At 32.1% G+C, this 20,095-nt stretch overlaps 2 protein-coding genes across 2 annotated transcripts in view; both read right to left on the bottom strand.

The window, feature by feature from the left end:
• LOC139517536 (arylacetamide deacetylase-like) overlaps positions 1-20,095 on the bottom strand; it is a 572,982-nt gene that overhangs the window by 452,025 nt on the left and 100,862 nt on the right. The gene's annotated exons all lie outside the window — the stretch shown is intronic.
• The window catches only part of LOC139517516 (transcription factor RFX4-like), a 21,563-nt gene continuing 4,653 nt past the window's right edge, over positions 3,186-20,095 (bottom strand). Inside the window, exons 2-14 of the mRNA XM_071308672.1 lie at positions 19,217-19,368; positions 18,861-19,044; positions 15,345-15,530; positions 14,884-14,949; positions 12,972-13,014; positions 10,920-11,033; positions 9,902-9,979; positions 9,028-9,191; positions 8,551-8,651; positions 7,172-7,366; positions 5,822-5,919; positions 4,112-4,214; positions 3,186-3,442 (exon numbers count right to left, since the gene is read on the bottom strand). Coding sequence (XP_071164773.1) covers positions 3,369-3,442; positions 4,112-4,214; positions 5,822-5,919; positions 7,172-7,366; positions 8,551-8,651; positions 9,028-9,191; positions 9,902-9,979; positions 10,920-11,033; positions 12,972-13,014; positions 14,884-14,949; positions 15,345-15,530; positions 18,861-19,044; positions 19,217-19,349 — 1,539 coding nt within the window. The 5' untranslated portion in view covers positions 19,350-19,368 and the 3' untranslated portion in view covers positions 3,186-3,368. The remainder of the gene's footprint in view (positions 3,443-4,111; positions 4,215-5,821; positions 5,920-7,171; positions 7,367-8,550; positions 8,652-9,027; positions 9,192-9,901; positions 9,980-10,919; positions 11,034-12,971; positions 13,015-14,883; positions 14,950-15,344; positions 15,531-18,860; positions 19,045-19,216; positions 19,369-20,095) is intronic.

Genomic DNA, 20,095 nt, shown 5'->3' with positions numbered 1-20,095 from the left:
CATGAAAATGAGGTCAAGGTCAGATGACACCTGTCAGTTGGACATGTACACCTTGCAGTGCTTCCATACACTGAATATACTAGACCTATTGCTTATAGAATCTCAGATATGGACTTGACCATCAAAACTTAACCTTGTTCACTGATCCATGAAATGAGGTCGAGGTCAAGTGAAAACTGTCTGATGGGCATGAGGACCATGAAAGGTATGCACATACCAAATATAGTTATCCTATTACTTATAAGAGAGAATTTAACATTACAAAAAATATTATCTTTTGTTTCAAGTGGTCACTGAACCATGAAAATGAGGTCAAGGACATTAGACATGTGACATGATAGAAACTTCGTAACATGAGGCATCCATAAACAAAGTATGAAGCATCCATGTCTTCCACCTTCCAAAATATAAAGCTTTTAAGAAGTGAACTAACATTGCCGCTGCCACCATAGCCGCCGCCTCCAGATCACTATCCCTATGTCGAGCTTTCTGCGACAAAAGTCGCAGGCTCAACAAAAAACCGGCTTTGTACTAAACCAACATGCTGAGTGTGATTTTTAACATGCAAGTTCAGAAAGTATTAAAGTCCACATGTACAGGAAAACATGTCAGTGCATGTACACCACTACATTATTCTGACTCAGGAGGCTACTAGTCTTTACTCCACACTTGAGGCAAACATCCTACCATGAGACTACACAGGTAGTACTTCAATAAAAGACATTTTTCAACATAATAGACATATTGAAGACCTGTTGGTTACCTTCTGCTGTTGTCTTCTCTATGGTTGGGTTGTTGTCTCTTTGACACATTCCCCATTTCCATTCTCAATTTTATAACATGCATATTACCCCTACGTTTTATTTTTGGCCATGACAGCAATTTCTGAAGTAGGTCTGGTCATTCAACAATTTATTTTTATAAATATATACCCCAATGATGATAGTGATTTACTTTGTGTAATTTTTGCCCAGATTTTTCTGAGCAGATTTTTGTAAAAGTTAAAGGACGACTTAAAACTAGAGGCTCAAAAGAGCCTGTGTTGCTCACCTTGGTCTATGTGCATTTTAAACATACAACACAGATGAATTCATGACAAAATTGTGTTTTGGTGTTGGTGATGTGTTTGTAGATCTTACTTTACTGAACAATCTTGCTGCTTAAAATTATCTCTATCTATATAAATGAACCTGGCCCAGAAGTGACAGAATATTTTGTAAACAAGATTGTGTCAAAAGTACACAGATGCCCCACTTGCACTATCATTTTCCATGTTCAATGGACCGTAAAATTGGGTAAAAAATCTAATTTGCCATTAAATTTAGAAAGATCATACCAAAGGGAACATGTTTACTAAGTTTCAAGTCCAATCAACTTCATCAAAAACTACCTTGACCAAAAACTTTAACCTGAAACTCGCACTTTCATATTCTGTTTAGTGGACCGTGAAATTGGGGTCAAAAGTCTAATTTGGCTTTAAAATTAGAAAGATCATATCATAAGCAACATGTGTAATAAGTTTCAAGTTGATTGGACTTCAGCTTCATCGAAAACTACCTTGACCAAAAACTTTAACCTGAAACTCACACTTTCATTTTCTATGTTCAGTAGACCGTGAAATTGGGATCAAAAGTCTAACTTGGCTTTAAAATTAGAAAGATCATATCATAAGCAACATGTGTACTATTGAGTTTCAAGTTGATTGGACTTCGGCTTCATCAAAAACTACCTTGACCAAAAACTTTAACCTGAAGCGGGACAGACGGATGAACAAACTGACGCACAGACCAGAAAACATAATGCCCCTCTACTATCGTAGGTGGGGCATAAAAATTTCCAAACATTTACAAAATTTATGAAAATTGTTAAAAATTGACTATAAAGGACAATAACTCCTTAAGGGGTCAATTGACCACTTTGGTAATTTTGACTTATTTGTAGCTTTTACTTTGCTGTACATTATTGCTGTTTACAGTTTATCTCTGTCTATAATAATCTTCAAGATAATAACCAAAAGCTGCAAACTTTTCTTAAAATTACCAATTCAGGGGCAGCAACCCAACAATAAGTTGAATGATTGGTCTGAAAATTTCAGGGCGGATAGATGTTGACTTAATGAACAATTTTATCCACAGCAGATTTACTCTAAATGCTGTGGTTTCAGAGATATGAGCCAAAAACTGCATTTTACCCTATGTACTATTATTAGCCATGTCTGCCATCTTGTTTCGCAGGCAGGGTCATCAGACACATTTTTAAAACTAGATACCCTAATGATGACTGTGGACAAGTTTGGGTAAATTTGTTTAAGTAGTTTCAGAGGAGAAAATTTTTGTAAGATTACAAAAATTCACAAAAAAAATGTTAAAAATTGACTATAAAGGGCAATAACTCCTGAAGGGGTCAACTAACCATTTTGGTCATGTTGACTTATTTGTAGATCTTACTTTGCTCTACATTATTGTTGTTTACAGTTAATCTCTATCTATAATAATATTCAAGATAATAACAACAAACGACAAAATTTCCTTAAAATTGCCAATTTTAGGGCAGCAACCTAACAACGGATTGGCCTAATGAACAATTTTACATATGTCAGATTTGCTGTAAATGCTTTGGTTTTAGAGTCATAAGCCAAAATGTACATTTTAAACCTATATTCTATTTTTAGCCATGGCGGCCATCTTGATTGGTTGGCCAGATCGCCGGACACATGTTTAAAACTAGATACCCTTATAATGATTGTGGCCAAGTTTGGTAAAATTTACAACGGACGACGGACGCCAAGTGATGAGAAAAGCTCACTTGGACCTTTGATCAAAGATACAAGATCAACAATGGATTTCAATTTGTAGCTCCTCATATTTATAATATTCATGATCTTTTTTTCTGTCAATTGATAAAGTTTATCTAATTCAGAACTCTTCTTTTTATATAAATATATATATGATTACATTGTAGTGATATTTTTGACTGTATTTAATCAATCAGTGAAAAAAATATACAAAGAAAATTTAACTCTTTTTAGTAAGAAGAAAAAAAAACAATATACAGTAAGAGTCTGAGAGATATTTCTTTTTGGTGTTTAATCTAAAATTTGACCTTACTGACATCTATCCCATCATGCTTTCTTTTCAAATCATTACAGAATCGTATGATATGAGCATTCAATTGTAACACATGTATAATTTCTTTATTGTTTATTTATTAAATATTGCCTGTTCACAACTCTATACAAATATTCACATTTTCACATGTTCTGTTGTAACAGCTTTTTTCAAACAAATAAAAACTTAAATTTCAGCATTAATTGCACACAGAATGGCAAATACATGTAGTTTTAAATTTTGCAACTATCATATTGCTTCTTAAATCTCTACATGCTTTTCAATCAGGAACATTAAGTAGTCTTTACACAGCACTTCTAACAGCAAAAATAGTCCTGTAAAATATGGAATCAGTATATAAGTATACATATTTATTGATTCTATTTTATATTTACCATAAATCTTAATCTTTTGTTTCACTTTGATTTATATTTTGTAAATATAGTATGTTGATTATGTAAACTTAGGAAAACAGCTTTCAATTAGTGAGGGGGGTCAGAGGTGTCCTGATCCCGAAATCCAGTGCTTAAAAACATGACATCCTGAGGTCCTGAATAGAAAGAAATTTAAATCCCAACATCCTGAAATTTGAAAAAAAAATTCCCAGATCCTGAAAGGATTAATCATGAAATCCCAAGCTTAAAAACAACAGATCCTGACGTCCAGAAAACAAGTCCTGCCCCCCCCCCCCCTGCCCCCATGTTAGTTTGACTTCATTCAATGTTTATCAATTCAGAAATTAATTGGCGAATTTTTTGAAGATTCCATTAAAATGCGAAAATTAATTATTATATAGATATGTGTAATGATTTCCTAATAGGAATTCTTTAATATTGATGCCATCCAATTTTGAACAATTTTGACTAAGTTTTTACCTCAATTGCACCAGTGCTTTCAGAGAAAAAAGTTAAGTATAAGCTGGTTGAAAAAGAATGAAAAAAGCTCTCACTTGCCCTGTGGACATATTTGTACAAGAAAAGTCTATGCAATAAATTAAAGTTTACCTGTAACTGAGGAATGTTCTTCAGCAAGAAGTTGTATGATTTGTCCACTGATGTATGACCATTGTAGGACAAACAACTGAATTTGTGGTTTCTGTCTGTCAGTCTGTAAGAGTAAACATTCATCAATCAGAAAAGTTAATGGAAAACCAGAATAAGCACTGTATTGTGCATCCTTTGTTCATACAAAAAAATACATCTATTTTAACTAGTAGTCAACATTTAAAAGACATGAGTACAATACATGTCCCATACTTAAAAGAATGAAACGAAATGTTACCTCTTACATTTATAAATAAAATGTTTACACATGTGCTGCCTGTATGTAATCTTGTTAGGGTAATAGACGTGTTTTAATTTCAAGTGTATTTAATACTGTATGCATATCTTTTATACATTTGGCAATTATATTTTATTTTCAGATGGGTTTAAATTTACGGTTTTAGAAATGATATATATCAAGCATACAGAAATTGACTTAATCACAAATTTTTCAGTATTAACTTGTACTCAAGTTTGAAAGTCAATGAACCATTACTCATAGGAGGGGATAGAATAATTTCGATGGAAGTTGATGTGTCAATGCTTTAAAAAATAATATCTTTGACATATAATTTTCATAACTTAAACCTTCACATTTAAACTAAGCAATTGTTTTAAAGTCAATTAACCATGACTGAGGAGGTTGGGCCAAAAAACCTTATGGAAATAAGATGTGCCAATGACTATTAAACTGCATAAATCAAATTTCATTCATTTACCATTAGTCATGTTAGTGGTTCCCCTGAAATTGAAGTATTCAAAAGCTGTAAGAAATGGCTGCCACTGTGTATGCCACAACCAACACTGATACCAGAAACAGCATTCCTAAGTCTCCTTTTTGGATTTAGTCAAGTGGAGACAAAAATCGTACAAGACAGATTTCATAACTGCATACCTTGCAAAATTTGATATTTCCTCTCTCAATGTTACATTTTATAAAAAGATTTAATATGAGGGATAAGCCTCAAATTTTAATTTTAAAATTGAATTGTCTCAAGAAGAGAAATATTGTATCATACTCTATGCAGTGGTATACATTTTTTGATGAATGCCTCTAATAAATTGTTTTGACATGATGAAGAAATAGACAACTTTTGAGTTTGATGCATTTCCATTTCCGTTAAAAACTTTGGTTTTGGTGAACATCATTTGTGCATTTAGGGGCGTCCTCACTTCCGCTCCAATGTTGAGCGAGTGGTTGGAAAACTATAAAGCTATATAGATATTGCTAGAATTATTCAGCAAATTGAATTCTCATAATTGTCTTTTAGCACTGCTGTCATTAGGGAATCTTGATTAAGTACCTACAGAACAAATATTATTTCTGGTTAATCCTGCACAATGACGACCACTAAGACGCTTGACAAACGTTTAGAGTGCAAGGATACAGGCAATCCCCTCTATCTGGTAAATGACGTCATAAAGGCGTGCGTAATTGACGGACAAACTTGAAAGTGGTCTATTGGCTCATTGATTTTTAGGAAAAGTTTAAAATCCTTATGATATATGTATTGTTCTGATTTTTTAGGGGCAAGGGTCAGCTGCGCTGAAAATCTTCAAATCACTGATTTTTTCAATTTTTACTTTTAAACCATGTGAAAGAAGGGGAAATAAAAGGCCTCTATAAATTAAAGATTTTCTGTACTAGTTCTTGAATAGTCATACACTTACCGACTTCCAATATGTCTGTAACACTGTGTGCACAAGTCTTGTTAATTGTTCAGGTATGTCCTCCTTGCTATTTAATATCATTTCTATTTTCTTTATATCTGTAAAAAAGAAAAATTTTATAGAAAAAAAAACCTTCTAGATATTGAATAACCAGAGTTCTCCCCCTTGCCTTATGGCTTTTAGCATTTTGAGCATGTACTGATTTATATTAATGCACCTGTACCACCCTGATCAGCGTTTAAAAATTCTCACATCACAGTGTATTAGAGCTGGAATTGACCTTATCCTTTTAAAAACGTCTTTATAATAATTGTCCCTTTAATATATAATTCTGTTATTTTTACCAAGAAAACCACACAAACAAAACCTGACAAAAGCAACTTATAGATTTTCAGCTATTTGGTCAATATCTTTGCTTTGTTTCAATTTATATATGTTAGCTCAATACTTACAAACATTACTATTTTTTTCTGATTCAATTTGTAACCCACTTCTTAACCAAGGTGGCAGTCAAAGGAGTAGGTTCAGTAAGACCCCTTTTTGGCCCCTAAATTTAGCAGTTTTACAGAATTGTTAAAATGTAAACTTTGGGTTGTTTATTGGAAAGTAGAATGCTTCTGCTACATAAATATGGGCTGTTTTTTGGCAATACAATCCACATATATCGGGTATCATAAAAGTCATGCTAAATTATGGAAATCTTCACAATTTTAGAATTTTAGTTAAATTTTAGACGGTTTCTGTCTTAAATGAAAGTGGCTGCATTTGTGTTCATTCTTAATATTGAATTGTAAGTTGTATTTGATGATAATACATAACATATATAAAGGTCGAGGATGAACACGTATGCGGCCACTTTCATTTTTGACAAAAAAACATCTGAAAAGTCACAATTTTTGGCATATTTGATAGATTTTTCATATTTAGGCCTGAATCGGAGCGTTTTTAATGACTAAATCAGTTAAAATTTTTCCCATAAACTAATTGAATCAACTGAAATAGACACTTATGTGTTTAAAAAGTGTCCAAAATCTTTCTCCAGATGAACCTGAAATTTGAGGCCAAAATCAGCCCTTACTGGACCTACTCCTTTAACCAACAAGAATATTATTTGAATACCACAAGATGGTTATAAACTATTGTAGTGCACCACCATAAAATGGTTCATGGATATCACTGGTTTGAAATCAGTCTTCTTCAATAACAAAAATGTTTTAGTTTACTTTCAAAAAATATCTTTAAAAACTGACCAACTGCTCATAATTGATGAATTCGCTATGTATGCAGAAAACCTAATAGCCAAAAGTTAATTCAGCTAATTCATTCCTTTTAATTTGAGCAAGTACTTACAAAAAAGAACATCTTTTAAGTCAATTTGTTGAACAACTGTAGAAATCCTCCCATATACTTCATTGCTATCCATGTGTTTCCATTCAGTAAGCAATTTAGTTGCTACATCCTGATTCTTCAGTACAACACATGCTACAGTGTATATACAACTGATATGTAGTTGCTTCTGAATACTCTTTTGAAATTCTTGGTAAACTGAAAATAAAGATTGAGATAAGCCCTACTAAGTAAACCCCTCCATTCTCTCTTTTTTCCAAATAAAATAGCAAATTCTCTCACATTGACTGACAGTACTCATAACGGTGCTGCAGGTTAAAGGTTACAGTCTCAAAAGACCAAGGAATATCCCATTGTCACTAGCACAGATATCACACAATGACCACAATAATAGTTTTCGTGTGTTTAAAGCTAACTGCAGAAATTGATGCTAAAAATGAGGTTTGACATCAGGACCCAGTTGTTCAAAATGTGGATAAAAGTGGTAATGAATAGACTACCGATATGACCTTTTGGTTAAAGTTGGCCACAGTTTCTTATTAAAACAAATTCTGAATTAAAGATGTATTGAAGCAAATCATATACTTATTTGGTCAAATAATACAGTTAACCTTTATGATAGTTCACCTGATTAGGAATCAAAGTACATATAAACTACTTGTTATATTGAATGCTACCACATTTGGTGTGTACTAAGTCAGGCTTTCCTGACCATGTGTTGTTCGTCCTTATCTTAATTCGTATATATTTTTTTTTTTAGAAGCAATTTGAGTTGGTGGTTGGTGTGCTATGTAACTTTATTGCACCACAGGTAAATTATCACGTTGTGATTGGTTTTAAGCTGTCACATGGTGACCCCCTATGAGACCGTAGGGGGTTAGTAAATTTCATAGGGGGTTCATGATACGTTAATGGTGACGTCATCTTTTAACCTTGTGTGTTTCATTGTTTATCTTTTAACAAAACGCAGCAAAAAAGTCCAGCGTGCAATAAATTCGTTATACTGTTAACTACTGACCCCCTAAAGATCCATAGAGGGTGAATAAAATCAAAAGGGGATTTGCCTCCGGCCTCACCCCCTATGGATTTTACTAACCCTCTATGGATCTGCAGGGGGTCATTAGCGAACCATATAACTTATAGTCCTTTCCACATTTCGCACATATACTAAATCTGGTTTCTTCACCAGGTGTTGTTCATCCTTGACTATGTTTGTATATGTATTTTTTTTGGAACCTTCCTGACTTTGTGGTTGGTGTCCTTTGTACTTTCAAATTAGCCTTTTTTGCGTGTTGAATATAAGATATAATATAAATATAAAATACAAGATTGTTGTAAATATAGTCAAATACTACACCATTGAGTCAGTTAACTAATCTCACCTTTTAATTTCTGTGTTCTTAGTAAATCAGGTAACAGAATCAAGCTATTGGTCAAACATTCTGGTAAACAGTGTAGCAGACTCTTCACAGCCTCTGTTATCCTGAGATAATAAAACAATTAGAATGAATCACTTAACTAAGATAAAAGGGGGAAAGACACTTAAACAAGAGGGGGGGGGAGACACTGACTCTGTTATCCTGAAATAATAAAAAGTATAAAATAATCAAATGTATTATGAAGCTAAGACAAGAGCTTGGAAAGAAACCAAGACAACAGGGGGAACATAAGCATGACACAGTATTAAATTCTACAGGAAGAAATCAGTAAAAGTCAAAACTTTAAGCATTAGTATGGCCCAAAACAACTATGATTTTTAAAGTGAGTGGAATGATTTTTGTAAAAAAGCCTATCCTCCTGTTAAGGGAATACATGTTCAACTATTTCTACTTAGCACTGTTTTAACTAGTGGTACATACCCCTTGTTGACAACATAGGGGACTGTTGGTACCAGAATATCATTTATAACAAAGTACACCAATAAATCACATTGTTCTACAACTGATACAAAGTCTGATTGGTTAAGAAGTGGATACATCTTTACAGGAAGGCCTGTCCAGAACTCAGATATACATCTTATTGCCTACAAATAGAATCATAGATTTACTTAATATTCATGCGTACTCTATAACACCTTAAGAAAACTGTAAGTTAATCACTGTTAAATTCAAAATTATTTCCCTATATTGGTCTTTGTAAAACATTTTTTCAAATAGATCTGTAAACTACAGAAATGGACCAGTTCACAAGTTCAAATCCTGTAATATCTGTAAAATACAGAGGAGTGGAACCAAATGTGTCTCATCATAGTGGTCTCATTAGTCAAATTAGCTCAATAGTTGAAGGCTTTTAGAAAAAAATCTGTTTAACTGTTTGCTGTGGAATGGCAGATAACAGTAAAACTATATGGCCAGGACAACTATGTGGTAGGTCATTATATAAACATTTTTTTACCTACCTAGATGTCCTGAATATTTTCTGACAGGAGGCAGGAAACAATTATAATATACATATATATATTTTTTGTGCAATTACCCTCAAATCAATTCTTCATTAAGGTAATGCTTTTCTGGTACTGTTAATGACATCTTTAAACTGTGTCTTAAATCATACTTTAGTCTGGGACAAAATGATTTATTTTATTTTGCTTTAAACCACCTTTCAATAACTGTGAGTACTCCTAAGATTGGTATTTTGTGTCCTTTGTTTTTAAAAGTTCAACCGCTTTCTGGTTATTATGCCTAGCAAAAGATCATTTTAGCAAATAAAGACAGAAAAACTTGAAGTCAATACCTTGTCAAATTCTACATTAACAATAGAACTGATTAATGTGACAGCATGATCTTTGTACATCTGTAAAAATTCAAATGCCTGTAAAAGAATGTTAAAACATGTTAATTTATATATTGGCAAAGTTAAATTAATCTTCTAAATCCTTTCTTCTGTTCAAATTACTTTTAGAGGAGTCATGACAGCATCAGATTTTTTTTTCATGAGATTTCTATCATGTGACATGCCAGGAGGTGTTTATTCATTGATTGAGAAAATTATATTTTTGTGGATATTTGATTTTGAGGTTTTGCCAAAGTTTACACACTTGTAAGCCTATAGAAAATACTTCATTGAATATCTAAATTTCCTTAGTTCACCTAACCTTAAAAAATTCACAAAAATTGGTATCCAATGAATAATTGTGAATCAACGGTACAGTAAAATCAGAAAATATTGCATGCATTTATGATTGCCATTTTAGGAGAGCGGACAAAAATTATAGATAAATGATTGCAATTTCAGGAAAAGCTGCAGATAGATATATGTAAAGGATATCAGAATAAAAGTCCTTATTTTTGCAATACTCATCCAGTGTCATTATTCACATAAATAAAACCCTCACAATTACTTCTGAATTAACAGTATCAAATCTACAAATATATGCCTCTAATGCCACTAAATTTGCCTGCTCTTCCATCAATCAATCTCCTCAAGCTTCAAAACATTTAACTTTTGTAATTCCAGAGATTATTAAAAACAGAACTATATATTGACATTTGCAGCCATGTTACAATGTGATCAGAATGATATGAGCCATTTTCATAAGGACCTTCCTTTTTTTGTTCCTTCAAAGTCCAATTCAAACTTGCCTGGTTTCTTGACAATTATGATGAAATGAAATAACAACAGATGGATGAAGAAAGCAAAGAAATAACTACAGCTCAGGTTGTCCTCACAGAGGAACATGTAAGCTAACATTTTATTTCTTCTTTCAAATTATCTTTTCTCCTGTAACTATACGAAATGTGTATCTACATACCAGAATCTTGTGTTTACATTTAATAGCTACGGTTTCAATAGTTGGAAAATCTGCCAAAAATAGTTCTACATCGTGATATCCGTTAGGTCTCACTCTGTCTGGACTCTGTAGCACCTACAAATAAAGTATACTAAAACTAATTCCAAATAACCTGTATGGCTCATCTTGGAATCTATGTACACTACAGACTGATTCTGCATACTAAGTGTGTATACATGTAATATGATTATACAGTAAAAACTGTATAAACCGGTCGGCTACAGGACTATGAAAAAGGGCCGGTTTAGAGAGTGAGCCTGTTTATTCAGGTTTCTGTTTTGACTGGAAGTATTTGACTTGTGACGTCTGATATATTGCATGTAAAAGTTCTGCCTGATTGTTAATTGCAAAAAATGTATAGACTTATAAGAGGGTGGTAAAGGGGGGTGCTTGCACGAAAAAAAACGTGAAATAAGACATAATTTCACGTTGAACGTGAAATAGTTTCTGTAATGAACGTTGCACGAAAAATAAATACTTTTATGTGAACCTTTTGTGACTGAGTCACTATCTTCTTGTATATATTAACTCTTTGTTTTACTTGATATTCCCGATTTAGTATACACATTTATGACATAATTGGTTTACGGCTTTTAAAAAGTATTTCTTGACGATCCCTGCCAAGTGTTTGAATTTTATTCGAAAAATACCAAGCACGCAAAATAAGACTTTGAAAATCACGATGCACGTAAAACTAAATAAGCAGAACACGTAGAACGAGGCACCCGTCTTGCACAACTGAACGTCAAATAAAAAAGTAAAAACACGTTGAACGTGAAATAAAAAATGGCGATCATGTTGCACGAAAATAACCCTTTACCACCCTCTTATAAATTAAAATACAAAACACAATAACGTAATAACTTCGTATGATCGTTGTTTTGAATCTGCATATGCATTGGCTATACATTTTTTAGAAACTGGTTGTTCTTCGAATTAAAATTTCGTAATATTTTAACCATGTTTTACATATCCTTGTATGTCAAATAGACTTCAGTAGCATTAGTCTCTGACTTGTTAATTTCACAATCACTTTGTTATTCATTTGCATCATAAAACTCGCGTTGTTTGGATTGTAACATGCAAGTTTTGTTTTACTTCCACAATTGTTCATTTCCAACGTTGGTATTACCGATTTGAAAGCAAGAATATTGTTAAAGGAAATTTCATCACGATCGAAACATTGTCGTTCAGTGTACACTGTCCATTGATCATTGTCATCCTCATGTACTTCATTATCAGGGTCATTAGTTTAGGGGTTCATAACAGGGAACCCAGGATTTCGAAAACAGAATGAAAAAAAAATATACAATATATGCAAATATAACTTATTAACTATGCAAGTTGAATCTGAGATATATTGGGTGTGTTTTTAGTTTAATTAACACATTTATTGTGTTTTAATACATAATACAGCTCACTACTGTACAATTGTAATTTCACATTTTAACACCTCACCTGGCTAATTGATTATCCTGAAAAGCCATATTGTATAAACAAATATGTTTTGATTGCATATCAATCATTTAAAATTGATTAGACAAACTGGTTTTGACAGGTAATAATTGCTGACATTAAAAGTATTGGGACTGCATTATGAGACCAAAATTCGGAATATGCAGGGTCCGGTTTACAAAGGGTATATTAACAAAAACTTTGAATGGAAAAAACAGGATTTATATTTTCGGCCAGAATGGACAGAAGACTGGTTTATTCAGGGTCAGGTTTACTCAGGTTTGACTGTATATAAATCTCAGTTAAGTTGGACATCTTTATGGAGGTTAATGCCTACTTTGATTTTAATTGGCCAACTTAGATTTTTTTTATACATTTTCTTCCCAATCAAAAATAAAAATTCATTGCAAGCTTCATTATTTAAATTAACGCTTTATATGAACATTTGGCTTTTAGAAATATTTGCTTTGAAGTGATATAATCTCAACACTTATGTATCGGAAAACCCCTTTTGACCTGACCAATCACAACATACTTTCCACCCTTGCCTAAACATACCACTGCTGGGTTGTGATCATCTGCTTCATGTCTAAAGTATGATCTGAAATTAAAATAATTGTATATCAAATTTCACAAGCAAATATTTATTGTATCAAACATATTTCAGACATTTAACTGCAATGTCAACTTGCCAAATAAGAGAAATCATGAGATAAATTTATGTGCGGTATGCGTACGAATTTTCGGATCTATTTTAGTCTATTGTTTAACAATAGAATAAACTAGTTATGCAAATTAGTAAGGTATATAATAGATTGAAAACGGGTTTTCAAGTTTATCGAAGGCTGGGCGGTGACCACTCGACTTGCAGACAATTTTTTTTTTTTTTTGTATTGTTACATGTGTATAAGATGTTTGTAGTGGATATGTATATATAGTATACTGATTTGTAATGTTTATTTTATAGATTTGATATGATGAAGTGTTTATGCAGAGATGTTTAGGACATTGTTTGATGAAATGAAATGAAAGACATTTATAGAAAATTGATTACTAGTAGATTGTGAATTATGATGAATAAATCGAAATGGTCACCGTGCCTGTTAGTATCAGAACTATTCTTGTCTTATTTATATACATATATACAATATGAGTCAGTTTAGAACAGAAATTAGGAGCAGAGTTGTACAAGAAAAATAGAGCAATTTAGCACATAAATATGTTATGTTCGTTTGAACATCGTGAATTAAGAACATAAGTTACTATATGACTTATTGATAAAGGATATAATTGATTTGCAAAAGACCATTTTAGATATGAAGATCTATATGTTGCATACAAAAACAAATCATTTTCAGCACTATTGCAGAAGAATTTAAATCTGATTTGTTTTGAAATTTGATAGTGAAAATTTGAAATTAGTTTTTATTGTTGCAAACAATGTGACTGGGTAAGTATAGCAATAATAAGAACTTGCATTCTGATATCTGGTACATTTAATGATATATCTACATGCAGATTTTAGGATCACAATAAATAATCTCACATTTTTGTCTTTTCTTAAACAATCGCAATTATAAATGCATACAATAATTTCTGAAATTACAACACCACCAAATCAAAGCGTTATAGTGCCGGTAAAGCAAAAATTTGTCATATATCTTCCAGAAGAAGAAAATGTAAAAATCTAGAGTTTCCTTTACACTGTTTCCATACGAAAAAAAAGCGCATCGTAAACAAGCCCAGTCTTAATACCACAAACTACCACATTAAGATAAACAACTTGTTGCAAATCACAAATACAGAAAGGTTTACCAATATGATACTCCAATTAAATAAACAAATGTACATTGATATATAAACAAGCAAGAGAGCACATATCAGTTCGTAAACAAAGTCTGTTACGTGACCTACAGCAGATAGAAGATTCTGAGCAAAAGGAATAACTATTAAACTTCCAATTAAATAAATTGAGAAATGCTAAATCAAATTGTTTTCATTTTCAATACCAAAGTCAAGCAAACACATATTTTTACATGATCTTGAAAGAACTGTAGAACAAATAATGTGTGCACTCTCTTTTAACGACACAAAATTGCCATACACGATGACAGTAAAGCAAATCCAAAAAGATATTTAAAAAAATACAAGACACTGATTCTGTTTTACAAAAAAGTATAGGTGCATGAGGATTTAATTGTTTCTTCAAAATCAAGCCTTTCTGATAAATCATCGGTCTTTAGACCTTCTGCAAAAAGGCAATAATGGTTATTAGGTTCCAACAGCAACGAAACTAGTAAGTTATACATGTCAAGGTAGCCTAAATGGCATTGTGTAAACAAACATTATTACTATATCTCATTTTACTTTATTTTATATCAGTTCTTGAAATATTTTAGGTTGGTATTTTTTCTGAAACTGTTGTAATATATACACTTTAAAGTATTAATAAAGTGCTTATTTTTCCTACCTGTGTGGTATAGATGGAGAGAATTTTTCCTTGTTATTGACTGGTCCTATACCAAAATAATGGTACCTGTGTCGTGAAAGATAAAAATAAAATATCACTTAAAGAATAGAATTATCTTTAAATGTCGTCATAATGCTTTGTTTTAAACTATAATAGTAGCGAACACTTACAATTCTTTTCATCATTATTGAAGAAATTTACAATAAGATTTGAGGTTTTCTGACAGCAAATGCATTTACTGTTTTCTTGGTGCATAAGGATCAATAGCAAATGCCTTTTGATCTTTATTTTGTGTTTCTTCCCTTTCTATCAATGGTTATGAATTGTTTGTTGATGATGGTAACAATAGAACTAAAAAACTTAGTACTAAGCATTATGTGATTACCATATTTCAATTTTCAAAATGCTTCACGAAACTATCGCAGGAAGGACTTGGTTAAAAAATATACACATTCATGTACCTGGAATGACCTCTGATCCCTATTCTTCTGGTCTTTATTCCGGGAAAAACAACTCTGACAATCTTTCCAAAAGTAGCCTGGTTACAAGGTGTTTCTCTGTGAAACTTACAACATTCACAGTAGTAGTTGTACATTTCTCTTCTTGCAACATTCTTATCTTTATGCTCTTTAAAATTATCAGACAGCCTAAAAATAGATAAAAAGCAATGACTGAATAACTGCTTTAGTCTTTAAACCAAATCCATCATGTTGATACTAAGTGTTCACACTTTAATGGCTAATGACATCTTACAAAGGTTTTGAAACACCCAAAACAGACAAAAGACTTAGTCTATATATATATATATACATGTGTTTTTCTATGTTCTGATGCTATACTATTGTCAGAAAAAGGCAGAAGGTTTGGTACCATTAAAACGTTTAATCATTCCTGCTGCAAATTTTTGCACCTGTCCTAAGTCAGGAATCTGATGTACAATAGTTGTCGTTTGTTTATGTAATTTATATGTGTTTCCTCGTTTTTTATATAGATTAGACCGTTGGTTTTCCCATTTGAATGGTTTTACGCTAGTAAATTTGGGCCCTTTTATAGCTTGTTGTTCCGTTTGAGCCTAGGCTCCGTGTTGAAGGCCCTACCTTGACCAATAATGGTTTACTTTTATAAATTGTTATTTGGATGGAGAATTGTCTCATTGGCACCAAGGGTCCGGAAACGGTCATATATGCCAGACATGACCGATTTGGAAACTCAAAAGTCCTAAATCATTTATTGGGATTTAGGTCAAATTTTATTTTTCAACAGAAATAATTTCGGTCATTTTGTTGAGATTGAGTTTCAAATCGCCATTTTAAACATATTTTTGTTTTGTTATCAATTTTATGTAATTAAACTGCCACTCCAGTAAAGTGTTATAATCCTGAGGGCCCTCCTAATAGCTATATTAGTGCCTCGGGGAGCTATTGGCTAATGATCGCTTATCTTTTTACCTGTGTTTTTAATTCACACCTGGCTGTTAATCACAAGCTCCGGACTAATATTATAAAGAAATTAAAATTCAATACCAACTGTCTTCCTTATTTAATTACTTTTCTGCTAAGACAATTGTCAATTATGATTTAAAATTAAATTAAAACTTGATTTAATTTACACAGAAAAAAGTTTTTTTCACTACTAACACACATGCTTTGTTTACTATGATATGCATGCCTAAAATTCTCTTCTGCAGATTTGACACTAAATCGTAAATTTAAAATGATTTCTTGCTAAATTAAGCAAGTGCAACTATTTTCATTAATATTCTTACACTATTAAAAGGTAAAATATTAAAAAAAAACGATGTTTTCCTGTGAATTTGATTTATAAACAAAACTAATCCCGGGAATAAGTCCGGAATTGTTTGTTTTAGTATTGTTGCATTACATCCGGTTTGAATTTCGACTTCAGAATCGAAAGAAAAGTAAGCGATGACTGAGAAAATTACGATTTTGAGTCATTAAAATCATTTTATTCTTAAACTGTTGCCCTCCCTTAATTGCTCTTGATTGATTTTAGGAAAATGGTAGGATAAATCATGAAGTAAACGTGATGCAACAGTTAAACAAGTTCGTTGATTCTTCGAGTAGGAGCATACTAATGCAGTCATGAGATTTTGACAATCTGTTTTTGAAAAGGGGCACCAACTTTTAAGTTATATGAAAATGACCGAAATTTGGTGAAAAAATTTCCGGATCCTTGATTGGCACTCATACCACATCTCCCTATATCTATGTATGTGAATCTCACTTTGAACAAGGTGTGTGTTTATAGTAAGATTTTAGAATTGTCTGAGTGATGATTTTTACTCAACTATATCAACATATGTAAACTAAAAATCAAATAAATTTAACTATATAGAGTGGAGAATTATCATAATACAAATTATAGTGGTGTAATCTGTTTCTTTAATGAGTTTTGTCCTTTCTTTTCAAAGATTTGAAGAAAGATGTGTACTTTTATGTGACGTCATCAGGCTTGGTCGCCTTTTTTTCATGACATTACAATAGGAAAATTCAGAAGAAACAGAGAAAATTTGACATCACATTTAAATTTTAGACCAATCATTTGCCGAGAACAGATATTGAACTAGTGAGGAGAAATATTTTTCTCACACCAATCAAGAAATGTGAAAATAGCACAAAATTAGAAAACAAAAATTTACTTTTATGAAACAGGAAATTACTTCCCCTCAAATGTGAAAATTGCTAACTCTGTATAACTCTTCAATTTTACATAATTACTTCCCCTCAAATGTGAAAATTGCTAACTCTGTAAAACACAATATTAAAAAGCTACAGACCTAATGACAAATCATCCCTTTTCACAGAAGATGATTACTACAGTATATATATTTATGTAACAATATCAGATAGATGAACAAATAAAACAGACAAATGATAGTTATCAAGGTCATTGCAGTTTGCCTCCCAATCATCTCCTGTAATATGGAGCATATAATGATAAGTCATAGAGATGATAGTGACAGCAACTGTAGGTTATATGCAGCAACATCACGATCACATTTCATACTGTTGGATGGACAAATCATTCTTCAATTAGAATTTCTGAAAAAAGGAATACAGGTAGAATAAAACATTGTCTGTGTTTTTCCTTAATTTTAAAATCAGTTTTAGTACTTATTCAATACTTGCAATTGTGGGAATCAGAATAAATGACTTTTGTCAAGAGTTTTGGGAAGGAAGTAAACACAGTCAAAGAAAAGACATATGTCATGTTATTTCTAAATAATTTAATTTTGGATGTAACACGTCTTCTGATTATAAATTATAAAGAATAACCATGATGACTGTATTATTTTTTCTGTCTATTCGAAATAACATAAAAAATGTGGTGCACACTGTTAAATAACCGCTACACGCTTATTCAGTGTGCACCACATTTTTTATGTTATTTCTTCCTAGATAGAAAAAATATTACAGTCATTCCTTAAATATTTGTGGTGAGAAATTTTGAAACAAGTTGAAAACAAGATGCACTGCGAGTTATTGCCAATAAATTATATCCCTGTGCATTATTGTTTTTGATTTTTAATGTGATGAAAGTTACTAGTTTGTGTGCATTAATTTGAAGTTAAAAGTTTAGGCAGGATGTAAAACCAATTGGAAATAAAATGTGTACAAAGGATGGCATAAGTAGATGAAAGTCATGTCATCATGAACTTGAAGAAGCTACATATATGATTAGCAGTTCCTCAGAAAAAATCTGTATAAAATTATGTGCATGGGATAATGAACTGAAAAATATGGCATAAAAATGTATTACAGAGAGAGAAATACCAGTATACTCCATTATTTGTAGAGGGGGAATTATGATTAAGGCAATTTTCATTTTATCTGTATCTATTTTTTTTAAACTGTAACATATTGAAGTAAAAATCACTATCATGACTATAAAGGGAAAACATTAGTTTACAGTATAAATCCTTACAATTTCTTTCTAATTCTATAGTTTTATCCTACCATTGTTCTATTTTAGGGGACTGAATTTTACCAGAACCCGAAAAAGTACTATAATAAATACTATCTGCCAGATTTTTAACTGCATCTTCAAATTTCACACTCTGACTGGCTGTTTCAATGGGACAAAAGTCTGGTAGCTCCAACTGGTTGCACTGAACATCCATCAATTCTTCTATTTCACAATCTAAAATATCAGTTTCTTAGTTCATTCAATTAAACATGTTAAAAGTTAAGTTCTTTCTAAATCATTTCATAGTGATTTTGGTACATACATAAACTTGACATTTGACTGTAGTAAAAATGTGCAGAATGTAAATGGAAAAAAGTCTTGACAAGAAATCTATCATAGAACAAACCTGCTTGTATTTGAGATACTGCTACTGATGAGAACACAGGGTCGGTAAAATTTGTCAGGCACATGGAACAATCCTCCAATGTCATACGTAAATACTGTGGTCTCTCCACACGATATTTCAAATCTTTCATCATGGCAGTGAATAGGCAAGAACTGAAAAGAACTTTAATTTACTGATTGTGCGTGTTAAAAAACATTATGTTGGCAAACTTGTAATCATTTTTTCAATCATTTGAAAAAATCTAGTTCTTTCAATGTGATGTCATGGATAGCTTTTTTCGAGACATTATCCCTCTTGCTGCTGACTGATTTTCAAGGTTGCATTTCATATTGCGGAAAATATGACAGCTCGACATCGGTGATGTAACATGCCAAACAACGATGTCATTCGATATGTGACGTCACGACATAATGACTGTTACATTTGGACATGTTGGAACCCATTGGAGAAAAACATAACACTGTTCTTTTAATTAATTGAAAGAGATACAGCATTGATGAGAAGCTTGCATAAATTTAACCATGGAAATATGTGTCCCTCCGGCAGCAAGAGGGTTAAAAAAGTAAATTCAGAAACAAATCACGATAAGTATATTTTGACTAATCACTGTAAATTTTTAACCAATTTGATGCTAACGGTATACGTACAGGTAGCTGAAAATGCCTGTTTGACGACTAACGGTCAAGGGCATGACAACCCTCATGAATGAGCAAGAATACATGGATGAAGGTTGTATAATAGAGCAAGAATACAAATGTGCCTTCAATCTGGTAAATGACATCATAAAGGCATGAAAAATTGACAATAATTCCAGAAATGCTGTATCAGACATATGGACCATAATTTGGTATTCGGCCTTTGGTTTCTTTTTGTATCCTT

The sequence above is a fragment of the Mytilus edulis genome, chromosome 3, assembly GCF_963676685.1.
Source record: "Mytilus edulis chromosome 3, xbMytEdul2.2, whole genome shotgun sequence".
Classification (NCBI taxonomy): domain Eukaryota; kingdom Metazoa; phylum Mollusca; class Bivalvia; order Mytilida; family Mytilidae; genus Mytilus; species Mytilus edulis.
The sequence above is the reverse complement of the archived record's forward strand: the minus strand, read 5'-3'. Positions and strand labels throughout refer to the sequence as shown.